At 36.3% G+C, this 21159-nt stretch overlaps 2 protein-coding genes across 5 annotated transcripts; both read right to left on the bottom strand.

Moving 5' to 3' along the window:
• Positions 1-3544: 3544 nt before the first annotated feature.
• Positions 3545-5548, bottom strand: LOC119981118 (putative disease resistance RPP13-like protein 1). The gene has a single exon (XM_038824135.1). It carries the CDS (start codon positions 5363-5365, stop codon positions 3545-3547), a length of 1821 nt encoding a protein of 606 aa, XP_038680063.1. The 5' UTR covers positions 5366-5548.
• Positions 5549-15674: 10126 nt separating this feature from the next.
• Positions 15675-20620, bottom strand: LOC119981022 (putative disease resistance RPP13-like protein 1). Of its 4 annotated transcripts, XR_005463981.1 has the most exons (4): positions 16770-20620; positions 16504-16670; positions 16107-16178; positions 15675-16033 (listed from the first exon to the last, which is right to left on the bottom strand). XR_005463981.1 is itself a non-coding variant. In XM_038823966.1 (2 exons), exon 1 carries the CDS (start codon positions 20469-20471, stop codon positions 16794-16796), a length of 3678 nt encoding a protein of 1225 aa, XP_038679894.1. In that variant the 5' UTR covers positions 20472-20620; the 3' UTR covers positions 15675-16670; positions 16770-16793. The 4 variants fall into 4 exon arrangements, 1 of the variants encoding a protein (XP_038679894.1); XR_005463982.1 differs by having other exon boundaries at positions 16107-16688; XR_005463980.1 differs by having other exon boundaries at positions 16107-16670.
• Between the last annotated feature and the right edge of the window lie 539 nt (positions 20621-21159).

Raw genomic sequence — 21159 nt, 5'->3', positions numbered from 1 at the left:
ATTCGGTTCGTTCCTTAGTCCTAGCTAGATGAATCTAGTTGAGCATTCAATTGGTGATCAAGCAATCAAACAAACAATAGACTATAAGCATGGTAATTAAAAACATGAATCCTTGAACCAAAATTATGCATCCATTAAATAGAAATACTTGCAATATTTATACTAGGCTACATCAAGCCCTAGCAAAGAGGTTTAGTTACAACTCATCTTCAAATTATCAAAAATAAATCTAAAAAGAGAAATCATGGAAAAGAAATCTAAGAAGAGAAATCATGGAAAAGAGTTGAAGAAAATCCCCTTGATTTGTTGGAGTTGTTGTTGGGTAGGAAACCTTCAGATCCTTGAATCCCTATGAAAGCTTGGTGAGAAGGAGCTTTGTAGCCTCAAAACCCAGGAAAAGAGTTGAGAGTTTCCCAAACTCGGCCGCCCTCTTTTTATATCCTTAAAAGTCCCAAAAAAACCTAATTTTGGTGTATTTCGGAAAGCTGCTACGTCAACCTCCGCTCGAGCGGTGATGGCTGCTCGAGCGGTCAAAGATGTAGCTTCTGTGGCAGCAGCTACCTTCAGCTCTGCTCGATCTCTGTGGGGCGCTTGAGCGGAATACTAGGCCGCTTGAGCGGTCATTTGTGCTCGAGCGGCCATTAGTGCTCCAGTGGTCCTATATATGATTCCAATTGCAATTTACTCCTCTCTTTTATCCGTATCTTTGTTCCAACTCCTCCTACCATAAAAATACAAGGAACATGAATAATATCAATCTAATTCCATAAAGAATTACCGAGAACATAATGCACTTAAGCACAAAAATGTGGTAAAATATATATACATCAGCAATCTCCTTCCTCTCTTGATTTTGTATCTCCTTCTTATTGTATTTACAGATTAGTTATCTATGGATTTGTATATCTTTGCTGGAGATTAGTTGTTGATTTCTTGTTTTGGACGATTGAAGTTATCTAGTAGTAGCCATCTGTGGCATTTCCTTGGGGTGATTTGTAGTTGGCTTGATCTGCTGATTACTTGTATTTCTGTTATTTTGTGGATTCGGCCAACACCTACGGGAGCTGCATCAAAGTGGTATCGAAGCATGAGCAAATGGGGAAATCCTGCTCACGATCCCAAGACTGACTGCTGGAGTAGTTCCAGAGATAATGAACTTGTTTTCGACTACCATGAAACTTGTTGGTACGATCAATTGGGAGCTCGTGATGACAGGGCCCATTGGGCTGATCGGTCTGTAGGGGTTCGAGAAAGTGGACATCACTACTGTCAATATGATAGACCATATGCCTATGATCAAGATGCCATAGCCCAAAGGGGAGGTTGGAGTGATTATGCTCTCACAGATAGGCGCTATTGGTTTGATCAAGTTGCCTCCCGAGAGGACAAACCAAGCAACCCCTTCTATAGTGGCAGAGGAGATCATGCCTCAAAATTTGATGCAGGTTGTCTACCTGAACCAGATAGTAACGCCTATCATCTGCTCGATGAAATGACTGAACGAGCGGTTACTTCAAGGGTCACTTTCCATGGGGAATCAAGCTCAACGACTAGTAATCAAGGTTCAATGTGCTCATATGACTGCACAATAATACCTCAGAAGCAGCAAGATGATATCCTCCGTGGTATGTCCGAACAGCTCCTATCCATAAATCAACAAATGGATGCTTGGACTGATAAAGTAGACATGTTGTTGAAGCACCTATCAGAGAAACATAGCTGTGATGTGGAGATACAGTATGAATTCCAACCGAAGGAGGTTCCAGAGGGTATTGGCATTGTTGAACACCATTGGCAAACGGCTGAGACACAAGAAGAAATTGTAGAAATTGTGGTTGAGACACAAGAAGTTGTGGGTGCGAAGATTCAGTCAAGTTGTGAAACCCAAGAATATGATATTAAATGTGCGGCAAATCAGTTGGTGTCAATTGTCCAACATGGGGGTAATCAGTTCCAGGCCAAAGCAAACATTGCTTCTTCACAAAAAGGTGGCATATCAGAGATTCGCATTTCTCAGGGTTTTCATGTTCCTTTTATGAATGTTATTTATGTCAAAAGGGCACCATCAAATCTTTTTTTGCCATGTGTATTTGGAGAGATAGCTAGTGGAGTCAAAATAGCCTTTCACCCGAGTGGTAGAGGTGGTCTTACAACATGGAATACTCAAGAGCAAAAGAACTCTACTTCGAGGTCCATTCATAGTTCTGAGGTTATGAAACATAAGGAACTTCATTATTGTAAGGCACAAGAATATGTTTCTGAGAAGATGGTAGACTTCCCAGTGGTGGAATTCCTCGAAGGGCACAACCATGGTAAGCATTTTGTTCATACCAAGATGGCTGCATGCTTTCCTAACAATGTTGCCATGTTACAAAAAAATATTGGGCTGATTCTCGTTCATTACAACATGGCAGTATGCTCTTTTATTATTTTCTCATGCTGTGAGAACTTTTATCTGGTGAAACTGTATACTACTACTCTTGCTTGGGGCATCACCTTGCCTATTCCTTATTGGTTTGAAACATTTATTGTTGAACACAACTGGTGGCTGAAAACTGAAAATAGGTATGATATGTGGATTTTGTTGTTCACTCCTCTGTCATCCTATGAAAGTATAGTTGGGGTTTTGGTAGTTGTCTTACTTGATAATACAATGGATGTGTACTGGACATGGGCTGCTCAAGAGCTGGACTCTCCCTCAATACGGGTCACTTACAAATTACAAGAAGTGAGTGCCACCATTGTGAAATTATTAACCTTCAAATGCTTGAGTTTACTGCAAGGCAAGTCAAATGCTTCTTCTAAAGGATATTTGGAGCAAGTAGGGCATGTGTTCTACCCTTTTGTTGATCAAGCTAATTTGTTTGGTACTACCTTGGTCTTGCTTGAGGACACTACCAGATTGTCTACCTTGTCCGAGCATATATCATTCTTCATCCATGGATTAAGGGAGCATCTACACCAAGACATTGCAACTAATTGGAGAGTTTGGGACCCTGGTGGACAACATGCTCCAATTCCAATTTATGTGAGTCAACGTTTACTCGACAGAGTCGAGTTCTTTTGGGACGGCGAGAGTTGATGCAGTGGGCTTAATTAAAGCCCGTTTGGTAGTAGATTGGTTAAGGCCCAGGCCCATGAAAGTTAGCTTGGAGGGCTCCTGCTTCTAATGATACATACGGGGCAACGGAGATGGGGCTGGGAGATTTGGATTTTGGTGAACTCTTGTTCGTAGTCTTCTAGGTTCTCTACTCTTCCGGCGGCAGCAAGCATCAATCGGTATTGGGGGTTCTTCCCGTGGGTTCGCAATCTCCTTCCTCTCTTGATTTTGTATCTCCTTCTTATTGTATTTACAGATTAGTTATCTATGGATTTGTATATCTTTGCTGGAGATTAGTTGTTGATTTCTTGTTTTGGACGATTGAAGTTATCTAGTAGTAGCCATCTATGGCATTTCCTTGGGGTGATTTGTAGTTGGCTTGATCTGCTGATTACTTGTATTTCTGTTATTTTGTGGATTCGGCCAACACCTACGGGAACTGCATCACAATAACTTGTACAGCATCTTGTATTCATAGTCTCTCGACTCAGGGAAGTCACCTCTTCGCAAAATTGGATAACCCACAATTGTTCTCAACCTCTTCATTCGAGTATAGATTTCATACTCTTGCGAGTCAATATCTTTGAGACGGGAAAAAGATGCATGACGGACCTTTTGATATTTTAAACTTGACATATCATCCTCGAACGTAGTCTCATAATTATAACAAATTTCTTTCGCAATAGTTTGAGCAAGATCACTTATATGATCATGCATCACATATCTTGATGTTGTCCTACTTGATGGCAGAAATAATGATCTTGATTGATGACTGACCGACGACTGAAAGAATGACCTTGATACCAAATCCTCAAAGTATTCAATTCCCAAGTCCTCCATTGTCTTCCTTCCCTGGGGATGTTGCAAGAAGCCTTCTGCCATCCATAAAGAAACCAATTCATCTCTATCAAATTCATAATCCTTGGGGAATATTGCACAATAAACAAAACATCGCTTTAAATGAGAAGGGAGATCATTGTAGCTCAATTTTAGAATCGGATAGACACTATTGCTCGTTTCTCGGGAATTCCACAATTTGTTTCTCAATACACGTTCCCACTCCTCACGGCTTCGTTTATTGCGCAAGAGATCTCCCAATACTTTTGCAGCCAACGGAAGTCCGTTACACCTATTCGCCAATTCCAGACCAATATCCTTTAGATCTAAGTGTGCATCAAAGCTTTGTGCCGCCAAAGCATGGTGAGCCAATAAGAACAAGCACTCTTCATCTGGCAACTCCTTCACACAGTAGGCATGAACATCAGCTGTGATTGGTGCAGCATTTTTCTTACGAGTGGTGACAACTATTTTGCTACTTGTTGCTGCAGAAACGAAAGGTGCACGTAGTAGATCCCATTGACTGTAATCCTCTTCCCAGACATCATCTAGGATGAGCAAAAATTTCTTTTGAGATAATTTCTTTTTCAATGTTTCTTGAAGTGAATTCAAATTAAGATCCTTTAAATCACAGATCTCTGGAGCTACATACCGTAGAATTGTTCTCGTTAAGTAGATAACATCAAAATTTTCAGAAACACATACCCATATCTTGATGTCAAAATAGTTTTGCATAGCAGAATCATTGTAGACTAACTTTGCTAAAGTAGTCTTACCAATTCCTCCCATCCCCACTATAGCTATCACAGAAATGGAATTGTTACCACCTTCTCCATTGCATAACAGCATCTTAGTAATAGCTTCCTTGTCATCATTCCTGCCATAAATATCCGATTCATCTACCAAAGAAGTTGTCGAAGTTGTCGGTGGCCTTTCCTTCGGCTGCTTCGATCTCGTCCCATTAACAAGCCTTCTCAAATTTAGAGTCTGCTCCTGCCATGCATTAATACGTTGTAATCTTTTAGTAATGTCTTTTATCCTGGATGCCATCTTAATGTTGAACGCGAAAGAAGTGAAACGAGTGGGGATGAACTTTCGCAGCTTGTTTGTGCTTCCCTGAGAATCTTCCATCACCTTGCGCTTCAAAGCTTCGGTGTTGAACTCATCCAACACATCTTCGATGTCATAGATCAGATCTCGAAACTCATCAAGCCATATTTTCACTACAGAATTTGTCATTTGGGTGTCTTCAGCATCATCGAGCAAAGCATTGATTTCGGCCAGCATCATCTCCCAGTCCTTGAGGTCAGCATGGATTTTCTCCCGTCGAGCAAAGATGTTCAGTTCATGAGAGGTTACGAGCCTTTCAATCAGTGGCTGAACAGAAGCAGAAAGGAGTGCTCCTCCAACACCAATAGCGATCTCCATTGTAACAAGAAGAAACACAAAATGGTAAGAGAAAATGAGGTTTCAAAAGACAAATCTCTCAAAGTAATTAAGGTCCTCTTGTGGTTGTACGTATCTTTGGCGTGCTTTATGTTATTTTCCTCCTTTGTCGTTTCGCTAGAGAAAAAAAAAAGGCCATGACTTCTTAGTTCTTACATTTTACACTGTTTTGATGAGATTCCGAGAAATTACTGCAAAAGCCAGCTATGAAGTCAATGCATTCAATTTCAAGTGTATAAATTTTTTTGATAATTTTAAATTAAGTTAAATATTAGGATATTGCAACTAATACTTTTAATCCATTAATACTATAATAATCTAGTTATTTAATATCAAAATGATATATGTCCATAATTTTCTCATCCATAAACTTACATAATCTAGGTGGCAAGCCAACAGACATGCCACATGGATTAAAAAAAAAACAAATTTTATTAAATAAGCCACATAAACATGTCATATGTTTATGTAAGTTTATAATATTAATTTTATGGATGTGTAATGCTTCCGTATTTAATAACATATCTGAGGCATCTTTTCCTCCTCCTCTATTCTCCCCTTTTTTAGTACTTTCTTTTAGTTTGTTGATGCACTGATGAATAAGGATACAGGTAGATCATGTTATATTGCGACTCGAGTACCTATAGACCTCAATTCCTCTTACCTAATTTATTGGATAAATGAATACAATCAGGTCTGTGATCTTATTTCAGAAAAATTTAGTTATTTAATCTATAAATTTGTTAATTAGTAATTACACCTAACAAAATTTGTTAAAAATGGGAAGCCCAACAATTACAATCCTATATGATATGTTAGGTCAAGAATCACATCCCATTGGAATAATTATTCTAATAAAATGGAAGGAAAAAAAAACGAGTGAAATGATTACATGTATAGTAGAAATTGGCGTTTTCTTCCTTTGATGGATCATTGGATTTGGACAATGATGGACCCATGCAGACTTTTCTAGTGGGAAACCAAGAACTAAAGAAGCTACCTAACCCCCTCACCGACCATGACTCAAAAGACAAATCTCACAAAGTAAGGTCCTCCTCCTGCATAATCTCTTTGGCGTTCTTTATTTCTTTTCTTTTTTTCCTTGTCGTTTTGGGGGGAAAAAAAAGAAAGAAAGAAGCCAAGCCACCACTTACATTTGGTTTGCTGAGATTCCCAGAACTTACAGACAAAAGTCAGCGATGTAGTCAATGCATAAGATACCGTCCCATCTGCACCACTTGTGATTAAGGTGGCACCTTTAATCAATGGTTTGGTACTTTGGTGAATGAATAAGATTGGATACTTGTATTCTTCTCCATCAGGAGCTATAGATGGAGATACAAAATAGATATAGAGTTAATCAACATATTCTCATCTCTGAAATTAAATTTCAAATATACGCCAATCTTAATTCTAATCGAATTATTATCACTTTTTTATTATGAATATTCTTCATTGTTTTTATTTTCTTATGTGTTATGTCCATGAAATGTCAGTAACAGAAAGAATTTGGATTGATTTTACAAAAATTAAGCTTACAAGAAAAAGAAAACTATATGTGGCCTACAATTACAATCCTATTTAATATGTTAGGTCACGATTCATATCCCATTGGAATATAATAATTCTCAAAAAGGCAAAAGAAAAAGAAAAAACGAGTGATATGATAGAAACACGACAATAGTACATAAAACGCGTGACATTAAAAGTGTTGGGATTATGGACTCACATATCTCCATAGAATATGATAATTCTCAAAAAGGAAGAAGAAAAAGGAAAAAAACTAGTGATATGATAGAAACATGACAATAGTACATAAAACATGTGACATGATAAGTGTTGGGATTATGGACCCACATATCTCCATGTTAATATGATATTGTCTGCTTTGATCCTAGGCTCGCACGGATTTGCTCATGAGTTTTAATCTAAAAGGCCTCATACTAATGGAGATATTATCCACATTTATAAACCCAACATTTTTGTCATGTCTAGCCGACGTGAGACTTTAGTTTACACCTAACAATCCTTCCCTCATACCAAGGATCACACCATTCCTCATGGTTCAAGCCTTCCCTCAAGCGACTTCCCTCCATCCATCGGGATCAACAACTCATTTTCACCACGTTGGAGGCACATGCACAACTTATGTGAGATACTAGAACACCACCTTCCACGATAACTTGCTCTATCCAGGTCAACTACCTCGACACCTTACATATCTACCTCAAAGAAAGTCTTATCAATTCCTCCCATCCCCAATATGTAAAGGGATCACAGAAACTGAATTCCTACCACCTTATTCATTCCTCAATCCTCAACGACATGTGAACCATAGCTTCGTTGTTGACATTTCTGCCATAAATATGCGATTCATCTACCATGTTTGCTAGCCTACTTCTGCAAATGTTCATTAAGTAATTTATATGAATTGTAGGTAACAAACATGCATAAGCTAGTTTATTAGAACTTATAAGCTCTAAAATAAGTTTTAATTTGAAACTTATTTTTTGGAGCTTATTAAAACTTATAAGCTAGCTTATCTGAGGTGTTTGGTAGAGCTTTGCCTTGGCTTGTAAGCTTTGCCAAACAGGATGATTAACAAAATTAAAAGCAATAGAGTGAGAGCTAATTAACATATTTGTCATCTCTAAAATTAAAGGTGAAAGGCCTGAGATATACCCCTTCCCTAATTCTAAGAGAATTATTATTATTGTTCATTAATTTGTTTTTCGATTTTAAATATTTTTAATTTTGTAGTATATTTAAAGTAGTAGTGCTAGATAACCAATATAGTGGTAGCCCATGAGAATCCAAGTCTCTTAAACGAAATTTTAAAACGTTTTAACTCTCAAAATACATGTTAAATTTTTAAAAAATACATATTCAGAATCAACTCATAAAACTCTTTCTAACAAGATTCATTATCGATGAGTTTTATCGGGTAAATGTTAATTTCATTATTTTTTTCGATGAAATTTCTCAATTCCATTATTTTTTCAATGAAATTTCAAAAACAAATGAATTCTAAACTAAAATAATGAATTCTAAACTGTGCTTTAAAAAACAATAGAATATATATTAAAACAATAAATTTTGGACAATGAATTCTGAGACAAAAAGAGTGGAAATAAAATTATTTTATTAATTAAATCAATGAAATAAACATGTTGGGCTTCCATGGATTACTAATCAGATGGATTACATGTCATTTTCGTATTTAAAGTAATTATTATTCTTTTTTCAATTGCGTGACATATGGTATTACGTATGAGGATTTTAACTTTTAAGTATTTTATGTATATAGATGGATAGTTACGGTCAAAAACCCATATGTATTATTTAATCACTTGGCCTTTTCATTGTTCAATATACAAAACCTTCAACTTGTCTCATCATGAGAAAATTTTCAAATTATGCCTCGTTTTTCCATGCCATGAAATGTCAGCAATGACCCGAATTTGGATTGGTTTCACATTATGTTAGGCCACGAGTCAATCCCCTTTGAAATATAATAATTGTTATATGTGATACGTGATATAAACGCCACAACTATAATATTGGTGCAAGTCTTGGTCTTTGGTTTGTTTTTCAAGTCCTTTTTAAAAAAGTGTCATTGTTTTCTAATATTGCAATGGTTTCTGTCACTACAAAGTTTCTCTATTTTGAAAAAACAGTAAAATTTTTCTAAACTTTGAAACGGTTCACTATATTTTAAAAACATTGAAATTTCTCTAAAATTTGAAAATATTGAAATATGTTCTAACTAAGTACCTTATGTTGTGATGTTAGTAATTCAAAAGTGTAAATTCTATTACTATATCTTCTGATCTGTGATTTCTTTTCACTTTGATTTGAGAGTACTGATTCTGTTTTCTTTAAATTTCATTGTTTTGATATTGTGGAATTTTTTTCATTCAAAAAATAATGAAAATTTATGGTTTTTTCAAAAATATAATTTTCACTTTTTTTTTTGTTGAACTGGATTAAATTTTACTGTTTTTATTTGTGTGATTTCTCTGTAATAATAAAAGTTTCCCTGATTTGAAAAAAATACTAAATTTTCACTATGTTTGAAGACACAATTAGATTTCACATTTTTCGAAGAAACAATTGAAATTTCCCTGTTTTTGCCTAATTTTATGAATTTCACTATTTTTAAAATTGTAATCTTTTCTGTCGCTATAAATTTTTTTAATTAAAAAATGGAGAAATTCTACTGTTTTGAAAACACTGAAATTTCAATGATGTTTTCTACAACTTTTTTGTTAGGATCCTCGATTTTAATCCTACCCGCATAATATATCAATTTTAATGGACTTTTGATTTTTAATGGTCTACTAATAGTAGAAAGAATTTGGATTGATTTTACAAAAGATAAGCTTGAAAAATAATAAAACTACATATGATCTACAATCCTATAGAATTTATATGTTAGGTTACAAGTCACATCCAATTGAAATATTAATAATTGTGAAAACAAGAAATAAACGCATCATATGATAGAAAAAAAACTACATATGACCTACAATCCTATACAATATATATATATATATATATATATATATATATGTTAGGTCACTAATCACATCTAATTGAAATATAATAATTTTTAAAACAATAAATAAACGCATCATATGATAGAAACGCGGAACAATGGTATTGGTGTACGTCTTCGTCTTTGGACTCCTTTGTCTTTGGTTTGTTTTCCATGTCTTTTTTTAAAATGGAATTCTGAATTATCAAACGCGTGACATGATATGTCCAATGTCCATATATATGAATTTTATTACTGTATTCATATGATTTGTTGTTTTTTTTTTAATTGTGATTTGAGAATATTGTCTCTGTTTACATTAAATTTTTTGTTTTAAAGTTGTTGAATTTTTCTGTAACACTACAACTTCTTCTATTTAAAAAAAAAAATGAAATTTTACAGTTTCAATGGTTCAAATTAAAATGCTTGAAAATTCGATGGTTGAACTAGTCAACTCTTTTAGTGACCAAAAATTATATTACTCTACCGAAATGAAGCAAACAAAGAGAGTTATTGGAGAGGTTACAAGTTGGTAAGAGTAGGTATGTTCACAATTCCGCCATAATTTAGCAGAATGTGTAAACAAATTTTTCATGACTTGAAGTCCTATTTGACCAGAAGACTAATATTTAATTTCATGGATAAATATATCACAAAACAAGATAATGAATAATATTCTCCTTATTAAATTGACAAGTTGACTTCCAGGATCAATCATCATCAATTGTCAACAGACTTCAAAAATTATCATTTGGGCGTGTACCTAATTAGTTCAATTGGAGAGGGAAGCATTTCAATTAGTTCTATGAGAATTACAGAATTTGCATTCATTTCTTCAGTCTTCTTCTTAAACATTTAAAAACACCTGCCGTTGTCCGACTTGGAACCAAAATTTTGCTACTCCTACCTGGTAGCGTCAGCTTGTTAAGATTTATTATTGTCTCATTCAACCCCATAAATAAATTTGTTGGATTTAGAGCATTTCAAATTATTTATACATATTCTAACATTCCCCTCACGTTTGGGTTGGATAATCCGACATCACAATACTTGCACAATAAACAAAGCCCAACACACTAGGGCTACTTTTACAAAAGCACACACTTGGACGACAACAACACATGAAATATTAATTTCGGAGGCCAAGTTTAAACCCTAAACCCTTATTTCTTGGTGCCAATAATTGTTTTTTAGTGTCAATAAACGTCATATGTGGAATCAATTATTATTTATAGAATTGTCTATTTATCGGTGTCGATAATCATTTCTTGGTGCCAACAAACATCATATGTGAATCAATTATTATTTATAGAATTGTTTATTTATCGGCGTTGATAATCATTTCTTGGTGTCAATAAACGTCGTATGTGGAACTAATTATTATTTATAGAAATGTCTATTTACTGATGCAGATATTCATTTTTCGGTGTCGATAATCATTTCTTGGTGTCAATAATCATTTCCTGGTGTCAATAATTGTTTTTTCGTGCCAATAATTATCATTTATAAAATTGTCTATTTATCCGTGTCGATAATCATTTCTTGGTGTCAATAATCGTTTCTTTGTGCCAACAAACGTCATATGTGGAACCAATTATTATTTATAGAATTGTCTATTTATCGATGTCGATAATCATTTCTTGGTGCCCATAAACGTCATATGTGGAACTAATTTTTATTTATAGAAATGTCTATTTACCGATGCAAATAATCATTTTTCAATGTCGATAATCATTTTTTGGTGTCAATAATCATTTCTTGGTGCCAACAAATGTCATATGTGGAACCTTCTTGGTGTCAATAATTGTTTATTGGTGTCAATAAATGTCATATGTGAAATCAATTATTATTTATAGAATTATCCATTTATCGGTGTCAATAATCATTTCTTGGTGCCGATAATCATTTCTTGGTGACAACAAATGTCATATGTGGAACCAATTATTATTTATAGAATTGTCTATTTATCGGTGTCGATAATCATTTCTTGGTGCTAATAAACGTCATATGTGAAACTAATTATTATTTATAGAAATGTCTATTTATCGTGTAGATAATCATTTTTCGGTGTCGATAATCATTTCTTGATGCCAATAAACATTTCTTGGTGCCAACAAACGTCATATATGCAACCAATTATTATTTATAGAATTGTCTATTTATCGGTGTCGATAATCATTTCTTGGTGCCAACAAATATCATATGTGGAATCAATTATTATTTAAAGAATTATTTATTTATCGGTGTCGATAATCATTTCTTGGTGCCAATAAACGTTATATGTTGAACTAATTATTATTTATATAAATGTGTATTTATCGATGCAGATAATCGTTTTTCAGTGTCGGTAATCATTTCTTGGTGCCGACAAATGTCATATGTGGAACCAATTATTATTTATAGAATTGTTTATTTATCGGTGTCTATAATCATTTTATGGTGCCAACAAACATCATATGTCGAACTAATTATTATTTATATAATTGTCTATTTATCGGTGTCGATAATCATTTCTTGGTGCCAACAAATATCATATGTGGAATCAATTATTATTTAAAGAATTATTTATTTATCGGTGTCGATAATCATTTCTTGGTGCCAATAAAAGTTATATGTTGAATAATTATTATTTATATAAATGTGTATTTATCGATGCAGATAATCATTTTTCAGTGTCGATAATCATTTCTTGGTGCCGACAAATGTCATATGTGGAACCAATTATTATTTATAGAATTGTTTATTTATCGGTGTCTATAATCATTTTATGGTGCCAACAAACATCATATGTCGAACTAATTATTATTTATATAATTGTCTATTTATCGGTGTCGATAATCATTTCTTGGTGCCAATAATCAATCATTTCCTGGTGCCAACAAACGTCATATGTGGAACCAATTATTATTTATAGAATTGTCTATTTATCGATGTCGATAATCATTTCTTGGTGCCAATAATCAATCGTTTCCTGGTGCCAACAAACGTCATATGTGGAACCAATTATTTTTTATAGAATTGTCTATTTATCTGTGTCTTGGTACCGGTAATCGTTTCTTGGTGCCAATAAACGTTATATGTTGAACTAATTATTATTTATATAAATGTGTATTTATCGATGCAGATAATCGTTTTTCAGTGTCGATAATCATTTCTTGGTGCCAACAAATGTCATATGTGGAACCAATTATTATTTATAGAATTGTTTATTTATCGGTGTCTATAATCATTTTATGGTGCCAACAAACATCATATGTCGAACTAATTATTATTTATATAATTGTCTATTTATCGGTGTCGATAATCATTTCTTGGTGCCAATAATCAATCATTTCCTGGTGCCAACAAACGTCATATGTGGAACCAATTATTATTTATAGAATTGTCTATTTATCGATGTCGATAATCATTTCTTGGTGCCAATAATCAATCGTTTCCTGGTGCCAACAAACGTCATATGTGGAACCAATTATTATTTATAGAATTGTCTATTTATCTGTGTCAATAATATCTTGGTACCGGTAATCGTTTCTTAGTGTCGATAAACGTCATATGTGGAACCAATTATTATTTATAGAAATGTCTATTTATCGATGCCGATAATCGTTTCTTGGTGTCGATAATCGTTGATATCATACATGGCGAGCAATTCACTGAATTATCGACAATGAAGAATTCGTTAGTGAGGATTGGGGGAGTTGAAGAAGTGGGCATTGATTGTCGGCTTTTGATTCGACACTCTCCAACCAACAGTGTTGTCGGACCGCGTTTGAGCAAAGACCAAGCCGCCTCTCTAGAATGTCTAAAGCTGAGGATCTTTAAATTTGATTTTGATTTTGATTACAGGTTCTTTCTTTAAGATGTTGGAGTCCCATATCGGCTGGGAATGGTCTGGGTGACTTGTATAAATGAGGGTACACTCCCACCCTTTATAAGACCTTTTAGGGGGTGGACAATGGGGGCCTAAAATGTTAACATAGTATCGGAGCAAGGCTAGCCACAAAAGTGGTCCGATGGAGGAGGCCCGCACTTTTTGCAAGGCTTTTTCTTTCTGTCATCATATAAGGCCACCACAAATGGATGTCAGTGAAAAATAGAATCAAACAGATAAAGATTCATTTCCATTGTCATTTGATATATACTTGCTCATAAAAAATGCACCTAGTGAGCAACGTAGCCAAACAGAGAAAGGGAGATGACTTAAGACTGATATACACAACAATATTGTTGTGTCATATGATGTTGGGACTTAAACCCCAGAATATTGAAACAAACACACAGAAAGGAAGCAAACAAGTGATTACCTGACGAAATATTCAGAAACAACACCTGCGCCAAGCCGACCAGGGAAATTGCAAAAGCTGAATATACACAACAAGCAGACCCCTAGGCCATAAAGCCAGATCCTGGCCTCAATGGATCAATAGAGAATCACTCAATAACTACCCATCATTGACAAAGACCACAGTTCACAGTTCAGCCGCAACCTACTCAAACAACTTTGACCTGCAATAATCCTTTTTCTTTTCCCTAAGCAGAGAACAGGACTAACATTCATATCCAACCACACCTTTAAATGGGATTCTGAATTCGGAAACAAACGCATCTCATGATATGTCCAATGTCCAATCTTTATGGCATGATAAAGAAAAAAAAACAAAGATATGTATACGGCCGGACGACAAGTATTAGCAACCTCCCTTAACATGATCATTAGAGTACTCACCCGCTGAACTTCTTATTCAATGTGTAGTTGGACAAAATTGTGACAAACTTTGGGTGCAAGTTTTTGACTCTTATTTGCAGTTTAAGATTGTATTTTCTCTGTCCGGGCAAGTAAAGAAATCCCCATTTCTTTCATTCTTCTTTTTGTGGGCTTATGTTACGACTCTTGTTGAAAGTTCTTTTGGTTCTGGACTCTGGAGAGATTCCAATTAAAATTTCCTTGTAGTTTGCTTGAGTTTCTGCTGGAAAGTATGTGGAGAAATGTAGAGTGATGAAGCAAGCAGTAGCAGTTTTTGACTATTTTTTGAACCATTTGACAATAGCCTAGTTGGTTATCTAGTCTACAGTGCACAAGATCGAGAGTTCGAACGAATTAGTTATGATATTTTCTTTTGAAATTTTGCTTCCATGGTTTGTCCCACTGCCAGGCCTCCATCCACATGGACTTCGAACCAGTCTTACTTGCCGCCAATATAATGCGGGTTGTTTTGGCAGCCCGAGGTTTTGTGAAAAGAGTTCGAATCAACCAGCTGGGATATTTACTTGTGAAATCTTGATTCCGTGAGCTTATCCAACTTTCAAACCTCTACTTGCATGGGTTTCAACCCAGTCTTACCTGTGGCGCAGACTGTTTTGGTGGCCCAAGGTTTACGAAAGGCGTGTTGGACCAGGTGGTTCCTCAGTTAAAAAAAGGTTTGGAGTATTTAGATTAAGCTTATTTATTCAGCATCATGTAAACTGACATCAATGCCGTCTGCGTGATTTGGAAACCTTCAGAATAAGAAATTAGTCCCACCGGGGAAGAGACTGATGATTTGCATGGTTTTGATGAACAGGGTTCTGAATTGGAATTAGTTCTTCATGGCCATCATCTCACATAGAACACCAGTACAACAAACACATGGGAGGTTAAATGGAGTCTCAAAACATTAACAAAACCACATTGAATCGCAACCATCTCTAAACAATACCATTTTAGCATGTAAGAACAACGAGGGAATTGTACAAGAACCATATCAGAGTGAGACATCAAACCATATAGAAGCAACAGTAATTATCATTCATCCATCTAAAAAGATTTCCGTATCATCAGTCATCACCATTACTAAGATCTGACTAGAATTGAAATAACAGAGATGGACATAAGAACTAAGAGGCTTAAAGGAAAAGACATCCAAAATAATTTCTAATAATGTCAATAGATCAGTAGAACAAGAAGTCCAACAAATAACATGTCCAACATATCGAAAATCAATATATCAGTAGTACAGCAAAACTAGTAGCCCTCCTCTTTCTCATTTGTTTATAGATTCTTGCGTATTGATGGCCGTTGAAAATCCTGATGATGATCCTTCAGTGATGCCCTTCTCATATGATCCTGTAATAGTCTGTAACATAGCATAACATGTTAATCACTCTATGAAAAGTCAAGTAGGTTAACACTCAGCAGAAATGTTATACCTTTTCTGTTGTGGAGGAGTTCATTCTTTCTAATTGTTATCTCTTGCTACGTCCTTCATCATTTTACAACGCCTACAAGTAAGAAAAGTATGCATATGCCAAATGAAGAAACATAAATCACAAAATTCTAGTCAAAAGCATCAAATCCATTGCAGAGCAAATGAGAAGTATCCATTAGCACTAGGATTTGATGTAAGGCACTAAACCATGTTAAATAAGATTGTATGTTCACTGTGGTTAAGAAAAGAACATCCATCACCAGAAGAAAATAATGTTCAGTAGTTTAAGCCAAACTATTAACACCAGACTGATATACTGAATAAAGACAAACTAGCAATCCAATGTAAATGATGCTCAGAAAGTATAAAACAATTTAGCACTTTTAAGATGTAAGAACCTTCTTTCTGATGCAGATATGGCCGGCAGTTCGATCAAGGGCAATACTTGGAAGAGTTGGAAGATTGTAGTGTTTCGTGGGTTGGCAGACCTGGGATGCTTCTTCTTACTCTGATTATGACTTGGCTTTGTAAGCTCAGAGAGATCCAGTTTGAGTAAATCTTAGCTCTGCAGTAAATATATTTCCTGTGGCAGAATTAGACGGAATAAACTGAAATAACTAAGGCAGGACACAGAGGCTATGTATCAAATAAAGTGTTCACTTACCACATAATAGGAAATTCCTACGGCCTAGTAGTCGACGCTCGGTTCATTTAGGAGCTCACAACCTCTGATGAAGACTTTCTTAAGAGAGGAAGGCAGGGCGTCCTTTGGCAGGGATCGGAGTCTGGGGCAGCATACAATGCTCAGTTCTTCAAGAGAGGTGAGCATTTGGAGTCCCATAGATTTCAGACTCACGAAATGTCCTATAAAGAGCTTTCTCAGAGAGCTGGGAAGCCAACAACAACTATTGTCCGGAAATGATACCACATCTGCAGTTGCAGGACATGCACCCACGACTTCAAGTGTATCAAGAGAGGATAGCATGCCCAATCCCCACTCTGCTATTGGCTGCCTCAGATTCTTGCAGTGCTCTATCTCGAGTTTAGTAAGGTTTCGAGGCAAACCACCTGCTTCTATTAAGGACGCCATGTTATGACATTTGCCTATGGTCAGTTGGCTGAGACTTTGCAAACGGTCAATGGAGGGCAATGCTTTTATGTTGTTGTTATACCAAATTGAAATTGTTTCAAGTGCAGTGTTCTTCTCTGAAATTGCTGATTCCAATTGCAAACTACATCCCCAAATTTGAAGGGTTTTGAGAGAAGCAGGAAATTTGCCGGTTGGAAGGTAGGTAAGCCTCTGACATCCCTTAATCTCCAAATGCTCGAGATGAGACTCGTAGTCATCTTGCATCATCAGTCCATCAGGTAGAGACCATAGATTTTCGCAATCTTGGATGGTCAATTTTCTTAAAGAGGTAGGCAACTTGAAGTTTCTTTCGAAGCACTCGAGAGAGAAGCAATCTTTAATATCTAGGTCTTCAAGAAGGCTCTGCCGTCCATCTCTAACGTATATTATTGGGAAACGTTCTAGAGCATCACAAGATGTAACATGAATGCGTTTCAGACTACATGGCAAGCCCATAGGAGGAAACGATACCAAGTTTTGACATCCGCTGATTGCCAATTCAGAGAGATTTCCAAGTCTGTGCAATCCAATTGGCAAACTCCCGATCAATTTAGGACAACCATATAGCCTAAGCTTCTGAAGATTAGGGAATCCTTCACCACCCATGTTGCCATGAGACCACTCAATCCACCCTGACATATAACCGATTTCAAACCTCTCTAATAATGGAAATGGCACTGCGCCATCCCCATAAAATTCACCACCTATGGTCTTCACTGCACGCAAGCGATCTATGCTTAGCTCTTTGAGTGAGCAAAGTTGCCCCAATGGTGGTAAGAGTTTAATCTCTCCACAACGATTCAGATCTACGGAAACCAATTCAGAAAACAAACGAACATTACTCATCCAAGATGGGAATTCTGCACCACCGTAGGAAGAAATGGCAAGCCTCTTCAAGTTTTGATGAGGTGGTTCAAGTGATTCAAGCACCGACATGTCATTCTTTCCATGACCTGCAATCCATTCTAATTCCAATTCTTCAAGGCCTTGCTTCCCCTTTAAGTTTGCTAACTTTGCATCTTGTACATTTTGAAGCCCTTGAATGGATAAACATAAACTGCCACGAAGATTGTTCAAGTTCTTGAGTTCGGCGATTGTAGTTCCATCACCTTCTTTCACAATAAACTTGGATAAAGTCTGAAGATTGGTCAACATGCCCATACCGGATGGAAACTTTTGTAACTTAGGAGTCTTAGAAATATCAAGATGCCGCAAGTTAACCAGATACCTAATTTTATCAGGCAACTTCTGGAGCATACGACAATAACACAATAGCAAAGTTTGCAAATAAAGGAGATTACTCACTGACTCTGGAAGCTGTTCAATAAATGTACCAGATAAGTTGATGTACCGTAGGTGTATCAAATCTCCAATGGAATTTGATAGCTCTGTAGTTGGGGATTTAGAAAGAGATAGCACCCTTGCGCATTTTGATTGTGTTAGTAACTCCTCCAACATCTTGTATTCCCAGTCAAGAAAATAACCACCTCTTAGCCAAATTGTTCTCAACCTCTTCATTCGACAATAGACCTCATACTCTAGCGAGTCTTGGCGAAAAGAAAAAGATGCATGACGGACATTTTCATACTTTGAACTTGACATATCAACCTCTGTCTTATTCTCATAATTAAAACAAGTTTCTTCCGCAATAGTTTGAGCAAGATCACTTATGAGATCATGCATCACAAATACAGATCTCGTACTATTTTTTGCCCAAACGAATGATCTTGATTCAGATAATGGTCTTGATTGATTACTGCTTGACAACTGAAAGAATGACCTTGATACCAAATCCTCAAAGTATTCAATTCCCAAATCCTCCATAAGCTTTCCTCCCTGGGCATGGTACAAGAAGCCTTCTGCCATCCACAGTGAAACTAACTCATCCCTATCAAATTCATAATCCTTGGGGAATATTGCACAATAAACAAAGCATCGCTTTAAATGAGAAGGGAGATCATTGTAGCTCAATTTTAGAGTCGGATGGACATTGTTGGTCGTTTCTGGTGAATTCCACAATTTGTTTCTCAATACACGTTTCCACTCTTCACGACTTCGTTTATTGCGCAAGAGACCTCCCAGTACTTTTGCAGCCAACGGAAGTCCATTACACCTTTTCACCAACTCCTTACCAATATCCTTTAGATCCAAGCGTGCATCAAAGCTTTGTGCCGCCAAAGCATGGTGAGCCAATAAGAACAAACACTCATCATCTGGCAACTTTTTCACACAATAAGCATAAACATCACCCGTGATCGGTGCAGCATTATTCTTACGGGTGGTGACAATTATTTTGCTACTAGATGTTGCGGAAACGAAAGGTCTACGTAGTAGATCCCATTGATTGTAATCCTCTTCCCAAACATCATCTAGGATTAGCAGAAATTTCTTTTGAGACAATTTCTCCTTCAATGTTTCTTGAAGTGAATTCAAATCAAGATCCTTCAAATCACGGATCTCTGGAGCTACATACTGTAGAATTGTTCTTGTTAAGATGACGACATCAAAATTTTCAGAAACACATACCCATACCTTGATGTCAAAATAATCATTTACTACAGAATCATTGTAGACTAGTTGTGCTAAAGTAGTCTTGCCAATTCCTCCCATCCCCAATATAGGGATGACAGAAATGAATTTGTTACCACCTTCTTCATTCCTCAACAACAACTCAACAATAGCTTCCTTGTCGTCATTCCTGCCATAAATATGCGATTCATCCACCAAAGAAGTTGTCGGTGGCCTTTCCTTCAGCTGGTGGGATGTCGTCTCCTTAGCAATCCTTCTCAAATTGAGAGTTTGGGCTTGCCTTTCATTAATACGCTGTAATCTTCCAGTAATATGTTTTATCCTGGATGCCATCTTGTTCTTGAACCGAAAAGAAGTGAGATGAGTGGGGATGAACTTTCGTAGCTTCTTTGTGCTTGCTTGAGAATCTTCCATCACCTTGCGCTTCAAAGCTTCAGTGTTGAACTCATCCAATACATCTTCTATGTCATAGGTCAGATCTCGAAACTCATCAAGCCATTTTTTCACAGCAGAGTTTGTCATTTGGGTGTCTTCAGCATCATCGAGCAAAGCGTTGATTTCGGCCAGCATCATCTCCCAGTCCTTGAGGTCAGCTTGGATTTTCTTCCAGCGAGGAAAGATGTTCAGTTCATGAGAGATCAGCCTTTCAATCAGTGGTTGAACAGAAGCCGAGAGGAGTGCTCCTCCAACACCAATAGCGATTTCCATTCTAGCAGAAGAAACACAAAATGGTAGAGAGTATGAAGTTTCAAAAGAAATCTCACTGCAGATTCCTTTCTTCCTAGTGGTTTTGCTGGGAGGACAGAAAAAAAACTATGACTTCTTCTTACATTGTTTTGCTGAGGTTCCGGAAAATTACATCAAAAGGCAGCATTGATGTCAACGCATAGGATGAGCTTCTAGATTATCACCACTTGATAAGCTTCTCTTCTTAACCTTAGTGCGGTTACCATGGTATTGGTTAGTCCTTTGGCAGAGGTCAAAGTGAGCTTCATCCTGTCAATGCATTTGGTCTTATTGAAACGAATCGTTTTTGTTAGGGCTGTTATTGGTACGGTTATCGTTACCAAATCCTTAATACCGTTACCATACCGATACCTTCGGTAACTCAAAAAATGTTACCGTAATCGTTACCGTTACCGAAAGAATCGGTATACCGATGAATCGGTAATGGTAAGCTGGTAATTGGTAAATTTACCAATCATAAATAATATACAATAAGTTTTAATAAAACAATATATTTTAATATGACTTGTGGGCTTCTGGGCCTAAGCAAAACTAATATGAGAAACAAGATCCAGTAGAAGCCCAAACTAATAAGCCCAAATATGATGAGAGAAGGTCCAGCCATATAGAAGAAATATCCTTGCGTTGCTGAATCGATCTCTGAGAAAAC

The sequence above is a fragment of the Tripterygium wilfordii genome, chromosome 16 (genome assembly GCF_013401445.1).
Source record: "Tripterygium wilfordii isolate XIE 37 chromosome 16, ASM1340144v1, whole genome shotgun sequence".
Classification (NCBI taxonomy): Eukaryota; Viridiplantae; Streptophyta; class Magnoliopsida; order Celastrales; family Celastraceae; genus Tripterygium; species Tripterygium wilfordii.
The sequence above is the reverse complement of the archived record's forward strand: the minus strand, read 5'-3'. Positions and strand labels throughout refer to the sequence as shown.

Coding starts and splice junctions, on each gene's coding strand:
- LOC119981022 (XM_038823966.1), bottom strand. CDS start 20,471: ATGGAAATCGCTATTGGTGTTGGAGGAGCACTCCTCTCGGCTTCTGTT.
- LOC119981118 (XM_038824135.1), bottom strand. CDS start 5,365: ATGGAGATCGCTATTGGTGTTGGAGGAGCACTCCTTTCTGCTTCTGTT.